Source organism: Euwallacea similis, chromosome 4 (assembly GCF_039881205.1).
Source record: "Euwallacea similis isolate ESF13 chromosome 4, ESF131.1, whole genome shotgun sequence".
NCBI classification, from domain to species: Eukaryota; Metazoa; Arthropoda; class Insecta; order Coleoptera; family Curculionidae; genus Euwallacea; species Euwallacea similis.
Genome location: NC_089612.1, coordinates 5,748,330 through 5,768,280, shown reverse-complemented (window position 1 = coordinate 5,768,280; position 19,951 = coordinate 5,748,330). Strand labels below are relative to the sequence as shown.

The following is a 19,951-nucleotide window of genomic DNA, read 5'->3' as shown; positions in this document are numbered from 1 at the left end:
CCCAATTTCCGCGCTTTTTGCACAACGTGGCAACGCTGTCGCCATCGAAGGCAGTGACGTGCGTCGAGAATTTTACCGCGAATAGCGCAACCTGCACATGGAACTCCCCAAACCTGAACCGTTTTTGGACCCGGAAATTAGCATTTTAATTGTCCCAAACTTAATTATAGCATTCGCCTAATAATCCATCATCTAACGGTATAATTAGATAGTTGAAAAGAGAATAAACGTAAAGCAAAATTGCATGGTACATTGCGCACGCTATAGGAAAAACAACAACAAGAAAACGCATCCAATGCAGAACTCAAGGGCTATTGAAACTAAAGGGTTTAAGGTCGTTTTCTATTGTGCAACAGACGTTCGCTTGATGATTAATGATGTAACGAAATATATCGCCTATGAAATTTTAATTAATTTCGGCGTCGATGTTATGCACTTGACTTTAGAAAGATAAGAGCCAAAAGAAGGAGACTTGGATAAAGGGTCGTTGCATGTCTAACACCCTGAAACGAGTTCCATCGTGAGAGGGCCTTTGTAGTCGAGGTGCTAATCAAGGTTATTAAATTCGCAACTGAAACGTTTCATTATTGGATCGTTCGATAAATCTTATAGGGAAAAAGGAGGATGGAAAGATTAAAGCAATCTATAATTTTAAAGTCCGAACATAAATCCTCGTAGTGCGACCCGAAGGTGACCCTTAAGCCAGGACATATATTATTCTCAAGCACGAGTGGCTCTAAAATATGGTTAAACTTTTTCTCTCTTGAACCAAATTCTGTTTTTCACTGTATTTAATATAACGTTGTAGGACACAGTGCACATGACGAGTTTGCCGAAAAGAGCGAATTAGTCAAACAGAAATTAATCAAAGGAGAATGTGAGACTGCACATTAGTGTTTAATTGCAGTTTCCAACGCTCTCTAAGCCGCACAAGTAACAAAAATAATGGAAAATTGCATTTTCCGACTCGTTTCGTCGTGTAAATAAAAGAAAACCTAATATCTCTATGTAGCCTTTGTTCTCGGTGTAATTGTTGTGCCATTGTCCCACTACACAAAAAGGTACTTTTCCACTAAAATTTCAACAAGCCGGGGGAAGTTCGAGTAAAGGTTTCTCAAAGAAAACGCATTACTTAATTTGGATCCTGTTGTTTCAAGCCAAACAGGGCAAATATAGTTTTAATTTGACCCAAATGCCTCTATATTTCCGATTCTATTTCAACTTCCAAACAAAACGTGGCGCGTTTCTCCTTCTTTCCCTAGACTTTGTCCTCTATTGTTATGGCCGCCACTCCATAAAAGGTAAACTTTGTTAAATAGTCCTCTCGAGCTCCGAAAACGGTCCAACTTCAAACCCAAGTATTTCACAAACTTTTTCCACTTAGGGAAAACACTTTTGTAGGGCGTTTAATTACCTTGAGAATAGGGAGCGTTTTCTCTCTCTTAAATTGTGCGAATAAAAGTTTCGCGCAAAAATTATTTCTTCCTGAGGGAAGTGTTTCGGTTACTTTTTTCTTTTCTTCACTAATTTGCTTTATAATGGAGGCTCACTTTTATTTTTTTCGAGTAAATGAAACCACACTTTGTGGTTTAATTTTACGAGACGGGGCACCAAAGAGCGGACGCTCATGGTTCGTTTGGATGGGCGGGTCCCGCGCATAGGCACAGTGCATTAGGAGTATGTGTCACATACTTTTTTTAAATAAAAATATCATGGGACTCGGACCCCTTTTTACTCCGTAGCTCGGTCACGTCCCACGGTTGCTGATTTGTCTTAGTTTTTAGATCGGATTTTGGTCTGGCCCTTGATTTCTGGGAATAAAGATCGCTTTCGTAAACTTCCATAAAACATTTTAAGCAACGAACAATCTTATACTAAATTCATTGTTAAAGAGTAGTCCCCATTAAGATAGTCAAGATGCCCTTTGATCCAAATTGAAAACCTAACTGAATGGGCATATAAGTTATAACCCGCTAATGCCAATCAGTTGTGCAAAATTACCCTTATCTCCACCCCTTAGACCAAAAATATCCTTAAACCGCCATCTTCTCAATAATAATTCTTAACTTGAAAATTGGTTTTTCGAAAACTCTGAAAAAAATCACACATATACAGTCTGTCCCAGATAAGGATGAACAGCATGGGGATCTCGGAAACGGTAATAGATACAAAATGGTTTAAATTGGAAAAAAGTTGGGCGATTTAAAACAAATTAATAATCTGTTTTTATATCGGCGAAATTCCGAATGGTTACGAAGATATCCGGAAAAAAACGAATTTGGCGGTTTTCGTTTTTTGCAAATAACTCTTATACGGTTATAGTTAGAGGAATAAAAATTTTACATTATTAAAACACTTTTTTGAGAACTGTTTAGCAGTGTTGTCAGTTTTCTTATTACATCCTTACTTTCGGAGAAAAATGAGTAAACTTTTGATTTTCATATGGGCGTGATATCAATTATTTATATTTTCAAAATCGTCATAAAATTCCCTTTTCAGCCATGTATTACATTTAATATTTTTCTCAGAAACTCTATGAGTTATAGCCATTACAGCATTTTTTGATAAGTCGGCCATGATTTTGACTTATAGTAATGGTACACATTAAATAAATGAATGCTGTGGAAACGTCAAAATTATTTAAAAGTATAAATATATTACTGGTATCAGCCTAAAATGAAAAAAATAATTGTTTCAAATTATGTATTTAATAACAACAATGCAGCTAAACTTGGATCGAATCGAAATCTCAAATTATAACAAATGTTCAAATAAACCACCATTATTTTCCAGGCATAGGTATGCTCTTTTCACAGTCGAATCCACACCACATATTAAACCCAAAGCGATGTTGGTGTCTTGATGATTTTTTTAATCGTGGATTCTGTTGTGACCAATAATGAGTATTGTGTCGGTTAAAAATTCCATTGTTGGTTACCATGCTTTCATCTGTCCAAATTATTTTAGAAGGAAAATTTATATCATCTTCACATTTTCTTGTATACCACTCGCAAAAACTTCTACGCCTCACTTCACCACCTTGTACAAGAGCATGGTAAACTTTAAATTTATAAGGACGAAAACTGTTCTTTCTTAAAACACGATGGGCCGTTGACTTAGCAACACCAGTACGCATCTCAATATACCTACATGATGTTTCGAGAGTTTCTATAACAGATTGTAAAACAGCATATTGTATATCTTCGGTCAACTTCTTTTTGCGAGCATTTACAGGTTGTTTAAACGAACCATATTCTTTCAAATTAGACATCAGTCTTCTAAATGTGGATTTTCCGGGAACTGATTAAAATACATATGTTCAGCATCTACACAATTTCTATGACATAATATGTAGCACGACAACATGTCAAAGTTCTCTTCATTAGAAAAGCAATTTTGAGCCATTATTATGCACACGTCAAACAAATTTAAGGTTTTGCAACTTTTAAATAATTTTGACGTTTCCACAGCATTCATTTATTTAATGTGTACCATTACTATAAGTCAAAATCATGGCCGACTTATCAAAAAATACTTTAATGGCTATAACTCATAGAATTTCTGAGAAAAATATTAAATATAATACATGGCTGAAAAGGGAATTTTATGAAGATTTTGAAAATATAAATAATTGATATCACGCCCATATGAAAATCAAAAGTTTACTCATTTTTCTCCGAAAGTAAGGATGTAATAAGAAAACTGGCAACACTGCTAAACAGTTCTCAAAAAAGTACTTTAATAATGTAAAACTTTTATTCCTCTAACTATAACCGTATAAGAGTTATTTGCAAAAAACGAAAACCGCCAAATTCGTTTTTTTCCGGATATCTTCGTAACTATTCGGAATTTCGCCGATATAAAAACAGATTATTAATTTGCTTTAAATTGCCCAACTTTTTCCCAATTTAAACCATTTTGTATCTATTACCGTTTCCGAGATCCCCATGCTGTTCATCCTTATCTGGGACAGACTGTATAGAACCCTCGCGCGCTCGCCACATTTTTCTCGTTTTTTTTCCCTGTTAATTCTAATTTAAAACGATTTTTCAAATTTCCAAATGAAATAACTTTTTTTCCGAATGGGCTGCAGGTCCAGTTTTTTTCTGATGGTGTGCATTTTCATGCCAAATCTAAGTGTACGTACATTGTATAACTTTTTACGCTGCGCCATATAGAAAAATACAAAAAGCTAAATTTTTTAGCTTTTTTTTTTCAATACCGAGTTAAACATTTCGGCTTTTTTGGGCATTTAACGCATTTTTTATAATCCAATAGTTTCTATTGATCGCACTTTATTTGCTGTTTCTCAATTTAAATTAAACGGGTTTTTACTACTTATGAAGGCCTTATAGAGACAGTTTTAATATGACTACGAAATGTAAAGAATTGAAAAAATAGTCTATTCACAAATAGATACATAAAAAAGGGATGAGGTAAAGGTATTTTGCACAACTGATTGGCATTAGAGGGTTATAACTTATATGCCCATTCAGTTAGGTTTTTAATTTGGATCAAAGGGCATCTTGACTATCTTAATGGGGACTACTCTTTGCAATTTTCAATATCTCGTAAGTCTTGCGCCCTTTTTAGAATTATTCCCAAAATGCTTATTATTGATGTGCCCATTTAGAAAATTTACCCCTGAAAAACCAATCAGTAAGGTAAAACCATATGGGCCAGTCAGATATTGACAAATAGAGCTCAGATTTCTGGCTATTTCCCTTTTAACTTATTTAAAGCTTGATTCGCTCAATTTGGGCGATTTATGTGTATTTCGCGTTGATCGCATTCGTTTCCGACAGTTTTATTTCATTTAAATAAAATTTTCAATGTTTGAACTTATACGAAGCCCAAATTGATAGATTTGGACGGGTTAGCTGAATTCCGCACTATTTTCATGATTCCTGGTAAATTGTTCGACATTTAACAGTTTTGTAACACTTAAACAAAGCTCTCGCGGTTTTAACCCTTTTAAAGCTGGAAATTAGCCTTAGATTTTTTTTGTTTTTTTCTTTCAAAATTTCCTCCTTATATCGGATTGTTTCAGGGCAATTGCATATACAGGGTGTCACTGGGAAAACGAAACAGAGTGATTTTAGGGTATTTGCCGATTGAAAATGAAAAGTCTCTGAAGCACGTAAAGTTAGTTAGGAAGGAGGAAACATTTTGCACATGTTTTCTAATTACCGTGTTCAACCCCCACGCAGGGGTGGTATCAACCCTAAAAATTTTAAAAGGAATGACCCATCGAGTGGTATCTCTTTTTAAAGGTCTTTAGAGACTTTTTTCAAAACACTTTAGTTTTTTAGCTTGGTCAAAAATTTTGCGAAATATTGCAACTTAAGCTGGAAGTTTGTTGACTTCTCAAATGGAACAAACGCTTATGGAATTCAAACTTTACGTGTTTCAGCGATTTTTCATTTTCAATCGGCAACACCCTAAAAATTGTTCTGTTTCGTTTTCGCTGGGGCACCCTGTATATCGAGAAATATTGCGTATTAGAAACTCGAAAAATGATTAAGGATATTAAGGTCAAATTTGGAATCGGTACTGCAAGCTCCTAATGATACAGATAACGCATCTCAGTCTCAGCAAGTTGACCTGAAAATCCATAGGTCAGTTGTTTGAGCCTTTGGGACCAAATATGTTCTTAAAAATGGACGAGGCTACCAAGAACAACCATCACCCTGTATGTGTATATGTATGCATGCAGTTTCTCTCAACCCCACAACTCCATAGGCGTCTCGGCGTAATTTTGAAAATAGAAAATTCTGATATTTAGTATGTAGAAAAGTCTTTTGCTAAGTTTATTTTGGAAATTAGCCACTGCGAAAACCGCTGAAAAACGAATGAAAAACTTATAAACGAGGTAAAAGGGAAATATTAGTGTGCGCCCCATATGCGTCCCTGATTTTGAAAATGAAAATTTCTATGTTCCTAACGTTCCTATCAAAAGGCCTATTTTTTGCGGGTTAATTTTGAATATTTACCACTGGAAAACTAATCATCGTTTCTGTTGGTATTTCCGGACAACGGAGGGTAAGGTCGTATAAATGAACCTATCATCGGTCTGCAAAATAAAACAATATTTTTTAATGGCAGAATGTGTCCCGTCTTTGATACTCACCTACGAAATATCATCACTGAAAGGCCTCTATTGAATTCGAAAATAATTAAAATTTTCCCTTCCTCGTCTTAGGATCTCGTCGGCTATAGACAGTGGACAGTGGTTTGGACCTCTAACTGCTGACTCGGATAGGGACCCGATTCCCATAGTTCCCGACTTGGTGAATCCGTCGTTGATTGAGATTAACAATTTCGCGTCCGTTTTACGTCCCTGTTGGAACAGGGGTCGGCCGTGTTTCCACATACCCTTAAACGTTCAATTTTGGCCCCAGACGACCCGACGACCGTCCCGAACGAAACCCTAACTCATAATGTATTTTTTATAAGGACCCGGTCTAGTCGCTGACTATTGTGACCGTTTCTATGTCCCCAATCTTGTCGATTGCTGCGCTCCTTCCACAATAAAAAAAAATTATCCCCGGAACCCGGAAATTCCTGAAAATAATATTGACCCGCGTTTCTCCTTTCACGTAGAAACGTTGTTAAAATTCCATTTGGGGTTATTAAGTCGTTAAAGCGGTGTCCCCTCCCGATCACTTCCGTTCCCGAGCCTGACTCCCCCAAAATTACGTCTCATTGCTCGTAGTGTATTTCCACGCGCCCGTAGTTTACTTCAACGCGTCCGTAGATCATTTATCGCGTGCTCGTGGTTTAATTTTTACGTGTTTCACTATTATTTTTCAGGTGTTTCGTGTTCGTGTGTGTGTTTACTTCTACGTGCCCGTAATTTACTTTTTACGTGCCTTTCGATTATTTTTCACGGGCCCGTAGTGTATTCCCGCGCGCCCGTAGTTTAGTCGAACGTGTTCGTGCATTATTTATCACGCGTCTGTAGTTTATTTTTTACGGTTTCTACGTGCCGGTAGTTTATTTTTTACGTGCAACCAGATTATCTTGCAGGCATCACGTGGCCACCAGTGCGAGGTGCGCGCGCTACCAGGTCCCTGGAAAGTCGCGCGTCCGCGTGGCCACTGGACGGGCAGGGACCGGTCGCGGTAACAGCCCCGATTTGCAAATGTTGCAACACGGACGGTTCCGTTCCAGCCCTTTCCCCCTCGGCTTCGCCGGCGAATTCCTTCAAAATCCTCTTTATTTAGACGAGGGCAATGATTGGTGTCCCGTCAAAATTCTCATGTTCGGCTGAAGTTCGAATGCAAACACAGCTGTTTTGCCACAACTTTAACACGGGGAAGGATCTTACGTCGTGTCTAATTTATTGCCCCGACCGCTACCCTGTTGTGTTAGGGCCCGCGAAAATTATTGCTCTTTGCTTTTCTCCGCGCAGCTTGCTGTTTGGGACTTTGAATAATGAATTTTATTCTATCTCCCGCAAAAAATAAATATAAATCATTTTAATGTTGGGGAAAAACCGCTAAAACTATGCGTTCTAGGCCCATCGCGCCCTTTAGGTTCGGCTTAACTTCGACTACTGTTTCCTTGTAGTTTGACAAATGGCCCTGGGAAAAAATGTAATGTCGTCATCGCAGTCCAATTTATAGCCCTCCAAAGCGTTTTATTAGTGTTTGAACATTGTCTCTAAGCGAAATTACATTCCGAGCGCCTGACAAATTACAACATCCCTTATTTTATCTGGGATTTTCCTTTAAAAATCCTTCAGGCTTTAATCGAGTCCCCGCTGAGGAGATCCCGAATGCGACGTCCTATTCCGGAGGATCCAGTTCGTGGCCCCACAATGTAGATCAATTACTTTCCAATCTTCCGATTAACTCTAATCGGGTTTTGCCCGTCCAATACACAGCATTTCCTGTTGACCCTTGTCATCGCTTTCCTTTTTTATTGGCAACATGTCAGATTAAATCTTCCTGTTTTTGGAAGCTGGAAAATTGTCGGGGATTTGCCGCATAAACCTTTGAGCTCGTTTTCCCGGCTCAATGTAATGTCTTTTTTAATAGTGGAAATGGGAAACTCTGGAAGGAACAAATCTATAAACTATATCGATAATGGAGCAGTGCCTATTTGAGTGGAATGCAAGATACCGCGGTCCCGCAAGGGAAAGCTCCCAAACATGGAAAGCGCGTATCAGATTTTTCCGGATACGGGAGATTAAACGAAAGAAAAAAATTGCCTGTAATCAATTTCTAGCACAGGTGCATATCAGTAATAATTCAACGTTGTAGGCGCGTATGCGAACAAAATGCACTGATGGAAAAATGCCTGGGAAACCAAATCGGAATTTGCCGGGAAAATGGGAAAAATACATACCTACCTGCCGCAATAATTGTCCGAATTGTTCATACGTACAAACTTCACACAGAGAAAGATCTATTGAGCCTGGAAACTTTGGTCCATTAATTAACCTGCACGCCCAATTTCCAAACCTCCGAAGGAGCTTTTATAATTCAGCCTGCGAAGTTCTGACAATGAGACTCATTGAAGTTGTCAGTGAGGCCGAATGGCTCAACAAAGGGACGAAAGATCGGAAATTGATAATTAATAATTAATTAAACCGGGACTTTATCAACATCGCTGCCTGGAAACTGAATATCCAGCTGAGCTGTATTCCGGCCATGTAACTCGTAAAACAAACAGTATATCCTCCTGATCCATCATGAAAAGCAAAATGTCCTTTATAAAGAGGACAAACGATTTCCGCCGTAACAAAATAAATGTGCATTGTGTCCGGTTATTACAGTGGAGCCGTTATCGCATACAGAAGGCGTGGCTGTAAAAAGTTTATGCCGCTGTGCGATATGGCAGCTCAGAAACATCCAGTTTTGGGAAAAACCAAAAAAAAAAATTAATTTTACTACAGGAATTTTGTCAGAGAATCAGAGAATTTAATTAACATTTAAAGCCACCTAAACTATTTCCAATATGCATCATATAAATCGGCTTTATCTGTGCTTTCTGTGAAAATTCCGTTTTAAACTAAAATTAAACTGGAAATATTCGGGTATCAAAAGCCAGTGTTGAATCGATTCGATCAAATTTTTATTGCACGCGCCATTGCAAACACGTTATTTCTGGTTACCATAAAAGTTGAGAATTGTCATATTGTTTTGTTTTGTGGTTCCGATCAGTTTTATTACATTGCACAGGGAGGCCCTTCGAAAATCGAGGCGGAAACGCGCAAATATTATTTTAAAAAAATGGCGGCGCATCCGGTTATGGCGACGCTTCCGGTTATGGCGACAGCGGATGTCAACTTGCTTGCCGTACGCGGATAGTGCTGTATACCATTTTTGGCGAGAAAAAGTGACACAAAACACAAAGAAAACGAAAAATTTGTAAATTTACTAAGCCAAGTTTTTATATGTGCAGATTTTGCCATGGAAACAAAATTAACACGATCGTTTGCACACACCAATGAGAGCGAATCATTAGGAACAACACTTCCGGTAAAGAACAATTGTCCGATGTAACTGAAAAGCATAATTTAAGAGAAAATGTTGTTTGAAGTGGAGAAAAAACCTGCAAAGTTTAAATTTATTTACGTCAGCATTTTAGCCGAGCGGACATTTTATTTCATTGAAAGCCTCAAATTAAAAGTCCAATTTCGCGCAAAATAAATACGTCCCTGCCGCATTTGACTTGCTTTTGTTGAAATATACAAATGCATGTATTTGCTTTTAACGCAATTTGTCTTTTTCAAATGCGTTATTTCGCCCCTTTATCTATCGGGGCTTATTTTTCCAATACACCAGAGGAAAAGCTATTTAAATTGCGTTTTAAATAGCGTGATAGAGAGATTCCGTCCTATTCCATATTATAGAGCGACGTTCTACATAAATTTTTGCCCTTCGTTCCATTCGAAAAACATACACCAAGGAAAATTCCCTTTTAAAACAGTTGTCCTATACACAGTGTCATCACGAGGCTCCCCATTTTCCGGAGATTTGCATATAATACCGGAGACAAACAAAGTGTTTCGGCTTTCCAAATATGGAGGCAAGTTTTCCCACTACCACTGAAAAACGAGGCAATTCGAAACCGATAGAAAACTCACTCGTGGGGATGGTGAGATTTATGTTTATGGGGTCGATTCAGTACAGTTTTATTTCGGGAAAGAGCTAATAAAAAGTCAGCAAACTCATAAGGTTTCAGACTAAACGCTGCAGCCAGTCTCGAATTTTAGTCTGCTATAATGTTGTTTACAATGTTTTTTCATATATAGGAGTTGGCGCTAATGGCGGGCGAAAAGGCAAAACAACCCAGGGAACTGTAAATATTTAACTTGTAGTTACCTTGTTGTATTCTTTGTTATATTCGGGCTAATCGCGACCGATAATCTGTGGCGCCATCTTTCCGAACTTGCGAAAATCAACGATTTTTCTCGACAATATGGCGACTTTTGAACGAGTTGAACGAACTACAACCGATTTAAACCCTTATTCCATAGATTGCGTAGGTATAAATTGAAAGTTCTAATCCAACTGGATTTGAATTTTATTGCGACCGAGCTGTAATCAACAAATGCGAAGTTCCAATATCTTTCCTCTAGAGTGGCGTTCTTCCTAAAATTCTTTCATCCGCTCTATTTACTACTAACCAATAAATTTCGTCTCACATGTATTTTAGATGGAAAAGTTCGGAGAACTTCGGCAAAGAGAGGGAAAATCGAAGAATTTATAAATCATAAGAGGGCAAAGTTGTTTGAGAGAATAATCGTGTTTGTGTGTCCAACTTGAAATATTATATTAAGCCCACATAACCAGCATAACTATTGTCACATGGACTTAATTAATGTATGCGTGCTTTCGCCCTCAACCAACCCATCAATAGTCATCACTCTTTCAACATTACCATAACTAACTTTCGGTCATATTTATCAGTCATAATATCCTTTTGAAATGAGCGAGTATGACTGACTGCTTTTGTCGAATAACTGGGGACATAAATTTTAGTTTGTCCGAGAGTAATGGCGAGTGCCAGCAGCCACATGAAGAGAGAATATATGACTGCGGAGGGGCAATTATTGTAATGATTGGAGGTTTGGAAGACATTTTTCTGGGTTTATAGAATGTCGTTTAATATAGCAAAAAAAAATTGAGGGGCATAAAACTTCCTGGCTACCCCTGTCGCGCAGATGGCTGAAAGATTTTTCATATCGGAATTGAATTGAGTGTTGGGCAGAAACAGCGTTATCTGCTCGTACAGAAGATTGGTTTTGCTGATGGATAACATACTCAAATTTGAAATACATAAAGCAATTTAAATAAAGCGACGTTTATTAAAGACCCTTTATGCCAACAATCGAATCAAGGTGCCATAAGAAGTGTCCGACATTAACTCCTGAAGACGGAAATGAAAGCGGGTTTAATGAAAACAAATTGTTTTGTTTCTTTTAGGGTTGAATTAAATTTTAATTACATTTACGAGAATTTATTTCTCTCCTCTCTCCCCTGAATATTTAACAGTACGTTTATGTGAATAATTGTTTCGGGTTAAATGGTTGAAAGTTTCCCGGAACTAACCATACATCAACTTCCTACAGGAAAATCTGACTGAGAGGAAGATTATCCATCATTCAATGTCGATTTTCATACTTTAAAGGAACACTAGATGAGAATCTGTTAGCCAGTGGCAGAGTAATAATTTCATATAAAAGCCACGGTTACCTAACTGATGGTAAAAAGTTTACGAGACATTAATCACGTTGGACATAGCTGGTTCATTGATTTATCTCATTCAAGAGCAATACAGAAAACTGACCATAATATATCATTAGCGGGAAACATTTAAGGTGGTCATAAATCGTTCTTTTTCAGCCCACTTGGCTTCCTGCAGCGGGCAGGTATTCGTCAACCAAGACATTCCAGCCCAAATAGCCACTCCTGCGATAAGAAACGACAACCTAGTGACCCAAACCGTCTATGGTTTCCTGGATTTCACCACCACCATCGGCAACACCATCATGGTGTTCTCGCCGCAAAGCTCTTCGGCCGCGGTCACCGGTAAGTTCCCCAATTTTGAGACGTTGCGATGGCTATCTTGGACTGTTGCAGAGAAAAACAAGGACGTGTCTTCGAACGTTATAATCGACACAAAGCCCGTGTCCAAAAAGGACAATGTGGCGGAGATAAAACCGTCCAAAGTTGCCGAAAAGTCGCAATCCTCGATAGTGCAGGCAAATCTCCAATCGGAGGTGGAAATTAAATCTTCAACGAGCAAGGCAGATCCTCCGATAATTATAAGTAAAGTCCAGGTCGTCGAGGAAATTAAGCCCTCGGTAATTAGCAAAGTGGAACTAGAAACCGAGGCAACGAAACCTGTAAGTTTCTTCAGTTTCAATTACCATAATAAAATGAAATTTTGTTAGGTCATAGCCAGCAAAGTCGAGGTAATAACAGAAGAAAAACCGACTCAAAGCGTAATTCACAGCGTCGTTCAAATCAAGTCGGACGACGAACCGGCTGCGATTATTGGAAATAACATCGGCGAGCCAGAGTACGATTTCCTATCCAGACAACCCTCAGAAGTCGTTGAGGAAACGTACAAAGTAATAAACTTAAGGCCCAGCTCTAAGTTTTCGTTAAAACCTCGTTCCACGGCTGATGCGAAAAACAGGAAAGACAACGTTCGACCGACTGGATTAGTTTCCAAAATGGAAGGTAAAAGTACCAAAAGTTGTTTTAATTTGCCTTCTGTTATGGAGTTAATAGCTCAATCCAATCCTGTTCGCTGGTTTCGACTGACTTCGCAAAACGGACCCCAGAAACATCAGACTTTCTTGTAACTTGATAACCGGGGGAAAAATCCCCAGTTGTGCCAAATTGTTCCCGCGTCTCCTGGGGATGGGAAAAAAATTATTCTCAGACAGTCCTTATTATCGACAACTTCTATTTATGTTTTTTTTTTCGGAAATGAGCTGTATAATCATTTGTATGAAAGATATAAATTGGGGCAGCGGAACGAAAACAACCGCTTGAAATCCTGCAAAAAGTCTCCCATAACGCCTCTTCTACTTGCTCGCAGGAATGGTAGTTAATGACGGAATCATGACTTCCTACGAAACCAGCGTGATCGGGACCTACATCAATGGTAAGTACGCCCAAGTGCTGCAAAGCACCTCGCACGTGTTCCATCAACCCATCAGCGAAGCCAACAAACCCCGAGGGAAGATCGTCCCCACTCAGAGTTTGAGGATTCTGAAGACTGCGGCTCCCAATCTGAAGCACCATAAAGTCTGTTGACCGAAATTTTTGTGGTTTTTTTTCTACGGTTATTTGCAGAAGCAGCAGAATTTGGAGCCGACTCCTGCAGCGACTGTTAACGAAGCCGCGTCCGTTGCAGCAGTCGATGGTTTCGGCGCGCAAAACTCGATAAAAACGACAAGAAAACCAGGAAAGAGGTTCAAAACTCGACAAAAAGAGCCAGATACTGTGGAACAAAAGCCAGAGACAGAGACGACCAGCCAACCTGCTTACAAAAAGACGACGAAGAACCGGACTTCGTCCCGCAATCCCAAGTAAGTCACTTAAAGAACATTTTTCTTGTGCGTATTATACATGCAGTATTAACTATTTAACCTTTCTTCCCTAAGAATCTCTTCTGTGTCTCTATATCTTATAATCACCTTCCCCTTCTTTAATCTTCAGTTGCTGCATGATCATTCTTTTGTCTGTAAAGTAAAATTGTACAGTTCCACCGTTAGCACGTAAGCATGCGGGCACCCGACACCTGCACTAACACTTGTAAATAAATACAGACCACACACGTCTTCACAAAGACAGTCAAAATCTGGTCGAGGGAATAGAAAGTCGAATCGCAAATCAAAATCTTCCAAAAGCACTACTCCTGCCTACAGCGAAGAGCCCACCACTCCCGCCAACAAGAGGTATTCGGGAGGCACCCCCCGGAGGAAGACCAATAGCAGAGCTTCCTCTGTAACCAACGAGGAAAAAAATAATCCAGGTTTCAGCAGGAGAGGCTACAAGCCCAAAGTGCAAGCCTCCAGCGTGGACCAAAACCCTGGGGCTTCCACTAGTCTATACAAGTTCAAGCTGAATAGGTGAGTGCCTAATCTAGGCTAAGGATATTGATTGATTAATATCCCCGCTAAACTGAAAGTGACATTGAATAGAACTATTCCGGTGTGAACCCATTTGAATGTCCGATATATGTGTCCTAAATTCACACTTCGACAAGTACTAAAGCCCGTATTAGAAGATAAACTGTGCGAGATATGGAACGGCGCTATTATGCTTGAGGGACTGACATCAAACGCGAAATTTTGCTAAGGCATTGTTGATTCGAACCTAAATCATGCCGCTGAATAATGGATGTCAAGATTCAGCTGAAATTTTAAATCTTTATAGCACATTATTATGTCTCAGCTCTATGCAGTACGTGTATAGATGTAATATAAATACGTAGAGAGCTAAAGCCTTTCCGTAAAATGGTTTTACTGCAAAACGAAATCCATTTACGATATGAGTGCAGGGACGTTGATATTCAGGCCGAATTTGTAAATGCAAATGCGAAGCGAAAAAGCGCTTTCAAATGGCCGGAACAACTTTCTTTGCCTGTTTTGATAAATAATGGAAAAGGAAGTGCGACGTCCCATTCGATTTTTCCTTTGAGGCAGGCTAAATTGCGCAAATTTGCTGAATATGACATCCGCACACCACGTCCTCTGTAAAAAAATAATCCCGAACTGACCCAATTTAAACTGTAAATACACACCTACACAGAATCTCTGAAAAGTGTACATTAATGCCTGAAAATTAAAATGATGCAGTAAATGGCAACCGTGCGTTATTCATTTGTTTGCGGACGCTGCGTCGGCATAGTGACGCGAGACGCCAACTTGATTCCAATACTGCCAAATTGTGCTAGCTGTCATTGTGCACGGGGAAAGTGCCTTTAATTTTATATAAAATTACTTCTGTTAAAACACTTCTTTTGGCGGTTCATTACCGAATTAAATTGTCGTTGTTTACTACGCGATTGCACAAAAGTAGTCGGCGCAGGTGAGTTCTAAACAATCTTCGAACTGCCCTTTCTTTCCTTTGTCGCAAGGCCGTTTCTTTCCGCATCTGTAGATAGAGTAGAGATCGAACAGAGTTGAAGTAATTTCAAGGACTATCAGGATTCCACAAACACCATTGGCGTAGTTGGTTTCTAAACTCCCCGGGAAATGAACCTCCACCATCTCTTCCAGAACACCTGGAAGATGGCAATACAAGACGACTCCCCGACCAAGAGTGCCGATCCGCAAACAAAACGACGACAACGACGTTATTGGCAACGATACTCTTTCGACTTCTTCGGTGGCGGTTAAGCCGGAGGTCGGTGCTCAAGACGGCGGGACGCCCCAGGCCAGATCGGACGACGTTGATAGTTTGGAAGGGTCAGAGTCGATAGCCACAATTATCGACGATGAAAGCGCAACCGAAAACAGGGTCGACAGTCCTTCGCTACCCTTGGAAACCCTTAAAGTCGAAATTTCGACCCCTGCGGACTTCAAAGATGTTTATTACGAAATTGCTACCATCAAGTCGCCTTATACTTTTCAGGTGAGTTTTAGTCACTTCTAAAGTAACGTTCGTTATTTTCCACTTCAAGGACGCTTTAAGCAAATTCAGGATTTTCCTGTTAACTTTTGGGACTTTTAAAACAAAAATTAGGAGATTTTGAATACCGAAGATTGCAACAAAGGCGAATTTTTGCACACAGCTATACAAAACAATTGACTGTGTGGCAATACTGACAATACTGAAAACGTCACAGCTGCGTTCCAAACGTCCAAACTCTAAAAGTTTAGATGAGAAATTAAATTGGACGGCAAGAAGTTTTATTGCAAACCGTTTGGTCGCTCACCCTAAAAGAGTTTCGGTGAACGAAGTAAAATAATTATTTCTTTAAACCGAGTAAAGCCCCTAAAGACTCCGTCGGTCATTCGACGTTAATTTGGTCAGTTGTAAAATTTTAACGGTCCAAGCATATGCTGGACCCCAGAAGTCGTATTGCTTCCGGTTGCCTGCACGTTAAAATTGAAAATTCAGATCTCCAGTTAGTTTTCCCCCGGAAAAGTGATGTAATCTAGTTTTCGAGGCCATTTTGTTCGGAAAACATGTTTAAACGTAAATAAGAATCGGTCAGGGTGGAGTTTTTAATTTAGTTCAAACTTGTTCGGAGATTCGGACCAAAGCTATAAGGAAAAGTTTTGGGTTTACTTGACGTAAGTTTTTCAAATCTTAGAATTAGGAATTTCGTATATTTCGATTGATATATAAGTCAAGTTGAAGCAATCTTGGAAGTAAAGAAGGAAGGAAGGAATATACGTAAAAATATTTAAATCGGAAGTCAAAGCCGGAATCTGCTACTTCCTGAATCTGAATTTTTATTTACTCCCTGAGGGGTTATCGTAAATGAAGGATACGTCCCACTCTTTTATCGGACATCCAGAAGAGTTTCAAAAAATGTTAAATTCATAAAGGATATGATTGCACGAATTCTTAAAATTGATGAAAAATTTTGCCGTTTCCGGCTTTTCTGTGAGCAGCCATTCACTTAAATTTTCTCAAAAATCCCCTGGATATCCAGATAATGGGACAGGGCGTTTTATAAAATTGTTTGAAGTAGATTGTTCATATCTCTTTTATTTTCAGAAATTACACTTCACACTTTAGTAGAGGTTATTGGAGAGATGGAATTGCTCACTGTTTTGAGTTAAAAAGTAGCTGAGAATAATATTTACCCTCGTGCTACCCTAAATGCTCGGACGAATGAATAGTATGCAATTCTACCGCTCTAATAACCAATACTGGTGTGTGAGGCATCGTTCTCAAAAGAGAAGAGAAAGAAAAGCCGTTTCATCTCTGAGAATCTGTACAAATATTTTTTTTTTTTTTTAGGTAGGCAACGTGAAGAACACCCGCTACATCACCGTAACCTCAACCTTCGAAAAGAGTCTGGAATCGAGCGAGGCAACATCAACCCTTTCCCCCACTGAACCGTTAACAGAAAATATTCTTGCCACGACGAGTAATTACGCGAAAGATAACAACTTAGACGCGAGCATCGCGACGCTGCCGCCCATTTATCTCGCATCGGACGTCGCGACGCCGCCTCTCGAAACACTTACGGAGACGTTCAGCACGACCCAGACGATGCTCAAGACACACATTTTGCCGGTAATTCGGAGCGTCAACGACACGACTAGTTCCACTTTAGTGCAGACCTACTTAATAACTCGGCTTGTAACAGCGACGAAGACTCTTCCACCCATGGAGGCGTATCATTTCAACCCCAGCAAGACACTTAACGAGTTTAATAGTAGACTTGACGAGGCTGGATCTGAGTTTAACTTGGAGTTTGAATTCGGTGATAGTAACGAGCAAGACGAGGACGGAGTCCCCAAAAAGATTTTGCCTGCCGATTTAGATTTGGCGTATGTTGGAACTGACTTCAAGCTGCCCGACTCGGACAAGGCCAAGTTCGAGAAGGAGCTCAAGAAGAAGAAAAAAAATGAGGTGCAGTTGAGTCAGGCGCAGCAGCCTGGTTTAAGTCCTGACCAGCTACAGCAGTTGGCGTTGCTGAGACTGCTGAACCCAGCCGCAGCCCAAGGACAGGTGATCACCACCTCGAAGCCAGTGCTCAAAGTTGAAACCTTGTATGAGACTCACGTGCTCCCAGTGACTCAAGGGCATAATACAATTCTGAGCACCATCTCGAAGGTGAAGGGAACCTTCACTAAAACGGATTACGAGTTCGGCACCAGCACTCTTCCTCCCGCATTCCCCCAACCCATTCCGCAAATCCCACAAATACCCCAAATACAGCAGATACCTCAAATACCCCAAATTCCGCCTCTATTTCCTCCGCAAGTAGGACCCCAGTTTACCATCACCACTTCCCCAGTGACGCACAACACTATAGTCACCCAAACAAATAGTAAAGTGCTGAAGCTCACTTTCGGGGCAAGAACTGCATTGACTACAGTATTTTCCACGACTGTGGTACCCACAGTGCTGACGACTTACATGACAGCCTCAGTGCCAGTGGTAGCGCCCACTGCAGCCTTCCCCGGGTACTTCTCACCCCCATATCCGGGCGGCTACCCTTACGTAGGGTGAGAACTTTGAGTGCAAAGAGACTTGGTCCTATAATGTAAAAATTCGTGTATGATAGTTCATTTTGTACATAACCTCATGTTCTTCATGATCCTTCTTTATTAAGTTTGCTTTGTTAACCCGGGAGTAACAGTTTGTTATCTAGCCTTAAGAAGTAGGGATTCATGTCCTTGTCTGATTTTCAAGTTACTTGACTTAAGTTACTTACTTGAGTTAAGCATTGCTGCAAGTCAGGCCATTAATATTCAAATAGTGCTGTTTTCAAGTCTAGTAAGTACTTCGTAAAAGCGTCAATTCGGCTGGATGGATCCCTATTAAAGAAGGTACATTTACGCTTAAAGTTCGGTAATAATAGTGTCTGTTAGGTTTTATTGTGAAAAGTTTATTAACTGATGTGTCAGGTGCAATAAAGACGTGCCTCTTGGTCATTATTGAGAAATTATATAGATTTTATAAAGCACTTGTTTTCTTTCAAAGTGAAACATTGCCTGTTGTTAGCACTCTTTAGAGCCTAAAGGGGTGTAATCATCATCATCATCTCTAAAACCTGACAGGTTTTAATTCATCCTCTTTTTCAAAGGGAACGGATATCGTTTCCGACATTGCAATTAAGCCAGCCGATGAACTGCACAGGATTAATATCTATCCCTCAGGTATTAGATTCACAGAGTCATTCCGAAGAGATTACTTTTCATGACTTCCGTTATTAATTCCCCACTTTGGTCGAATCCACATAAGCAGGCAAAAGCGGAAAGGTAATGAAGAATGGTAATTAAATGGAGGATTTTACTCTCAGACATGAGCCTTAGTCACCTCTTTTTGTTCCATTTTTATCAATTTGCTTATTTTCTTCTTCGTCCGTGTCAAAAAGCAAAGAATTAAGTGTAATTTTGTCGTCCCTTGACGTTTTTCCTAACTACGTTGTACCGGGTGATTCAAGAAGGTGGCTCGCTCTTATAACTATTTTGTTTTCAAACTGAGAAAGTTGAAATTCGGAGGGAAGCTATATGAGAATAGGACCGATTGATTGGCATTAATGACGTTTGTCTAGCATTTCCGGTTTACCCGGAAATAACTTCAATTTTCGATTTTTAAATGTAATGCCTTATATATTTTTTTCTTTTTTGGAATCTTTTCAGTCTAAAAATATGTCATTAAAAAATATATTTTTTGTGTTTTTTCACGTCTAGCTACGCTACTGAGGTGTACGTATTAGGCACAATTTTAAGTCAGAATTATGGGGCAAACTACAAATTTGTCGTTTTATTGAGTACGTTTTCTTTTATAAGCAATTTAAATACCGAAGAACAGTTTTTCCCATTTATTATTTATTTTCATAAACTGGCTCTATTCTCATATAGCTTCCCTCCAAACCTCAACTTTCCAAGTTTGAAGACAAAAAAATTATAAGGACAAGCCACCGTCTTGAATCACCCGGTAGAGCGGCAACAACGCGACGCGTTTTTGTTTTCGAAGCGCCCGGGCTTTGATTGGCCGTGGCGTCGATGGGGGGGGCGTAATAAGCTCGTCATCCACAAGCCACGTTAGCAAATCTGCGAAATTTTCTTTAGTTTCGAGAACTTCTGTATAAGAGAACTAAACATCCAATACCCTCTTATGTCTATATAAGGAGTCGGCACTCAAAACGGAGTTTCGGTAGCAATTCCCGAAAGACCTACATAAATTCCAGTTTTAAACAAAATCCAGGTGGGACATTTAGTGTAGTATATGCGGCGAGATATTTACTTTTTCTCATAAAAGGTTCGAGCAGCTATAACGGGAGT

At 39.5% G+C, this 19,951-nt stretch overlaps 1 protein-coding gene across 3 annotated transcripts in view; it reads left to right on the top strand.

Moving 5' to 3' along the window:
• Nucleotides 1–18,624, top strand: part of LOC136408522 (mucin-2) — a 59,652-nt gene extending 41,028 nt beyond the window's left edge. Inside the window, exons 3-10 of one of the 3 annotated variants that reach the window (XM_066389553.1) lie at nt 11,859–12,044; nt 12,096–12,361; nt 12,410–12,701; nt 13,066–13,274; nt 13,323–13,558; nt 13,799–14,101; nt 15,254–15,608; nt 16,950–18,624. In XM_066389553.1, the coding sequence (XP_066245650.1) occupies nt 11,859–12,044; nt 12,096–12,361; nt 12,410–12,701; nt 13,066–13,274; nt 13,323–13,558; nt 13,799–14,101; nt 15,254–15,608; nt 16,950–18,170 (3,068 nt within the window). In that variant the 3' untranslated portion in view covers nt 18,171–18,624. The remainder of the gene's footprint in view (nt 1–11,858; nt 12,045–12,095; nt 12,362–12,409; nt 12,702–13,065; nt 13,275–13,322; nt 13,559–13,798; nt 14,102–15,253; nt 15,609–16,949) is intronic. The other 2 variants (XM_066389552.1, XM_066389551.1) reach the window with 2 other exon arrangements.
• Nucleotides 18,625–19,951: the final 1,327 nt, after the last annotated feature.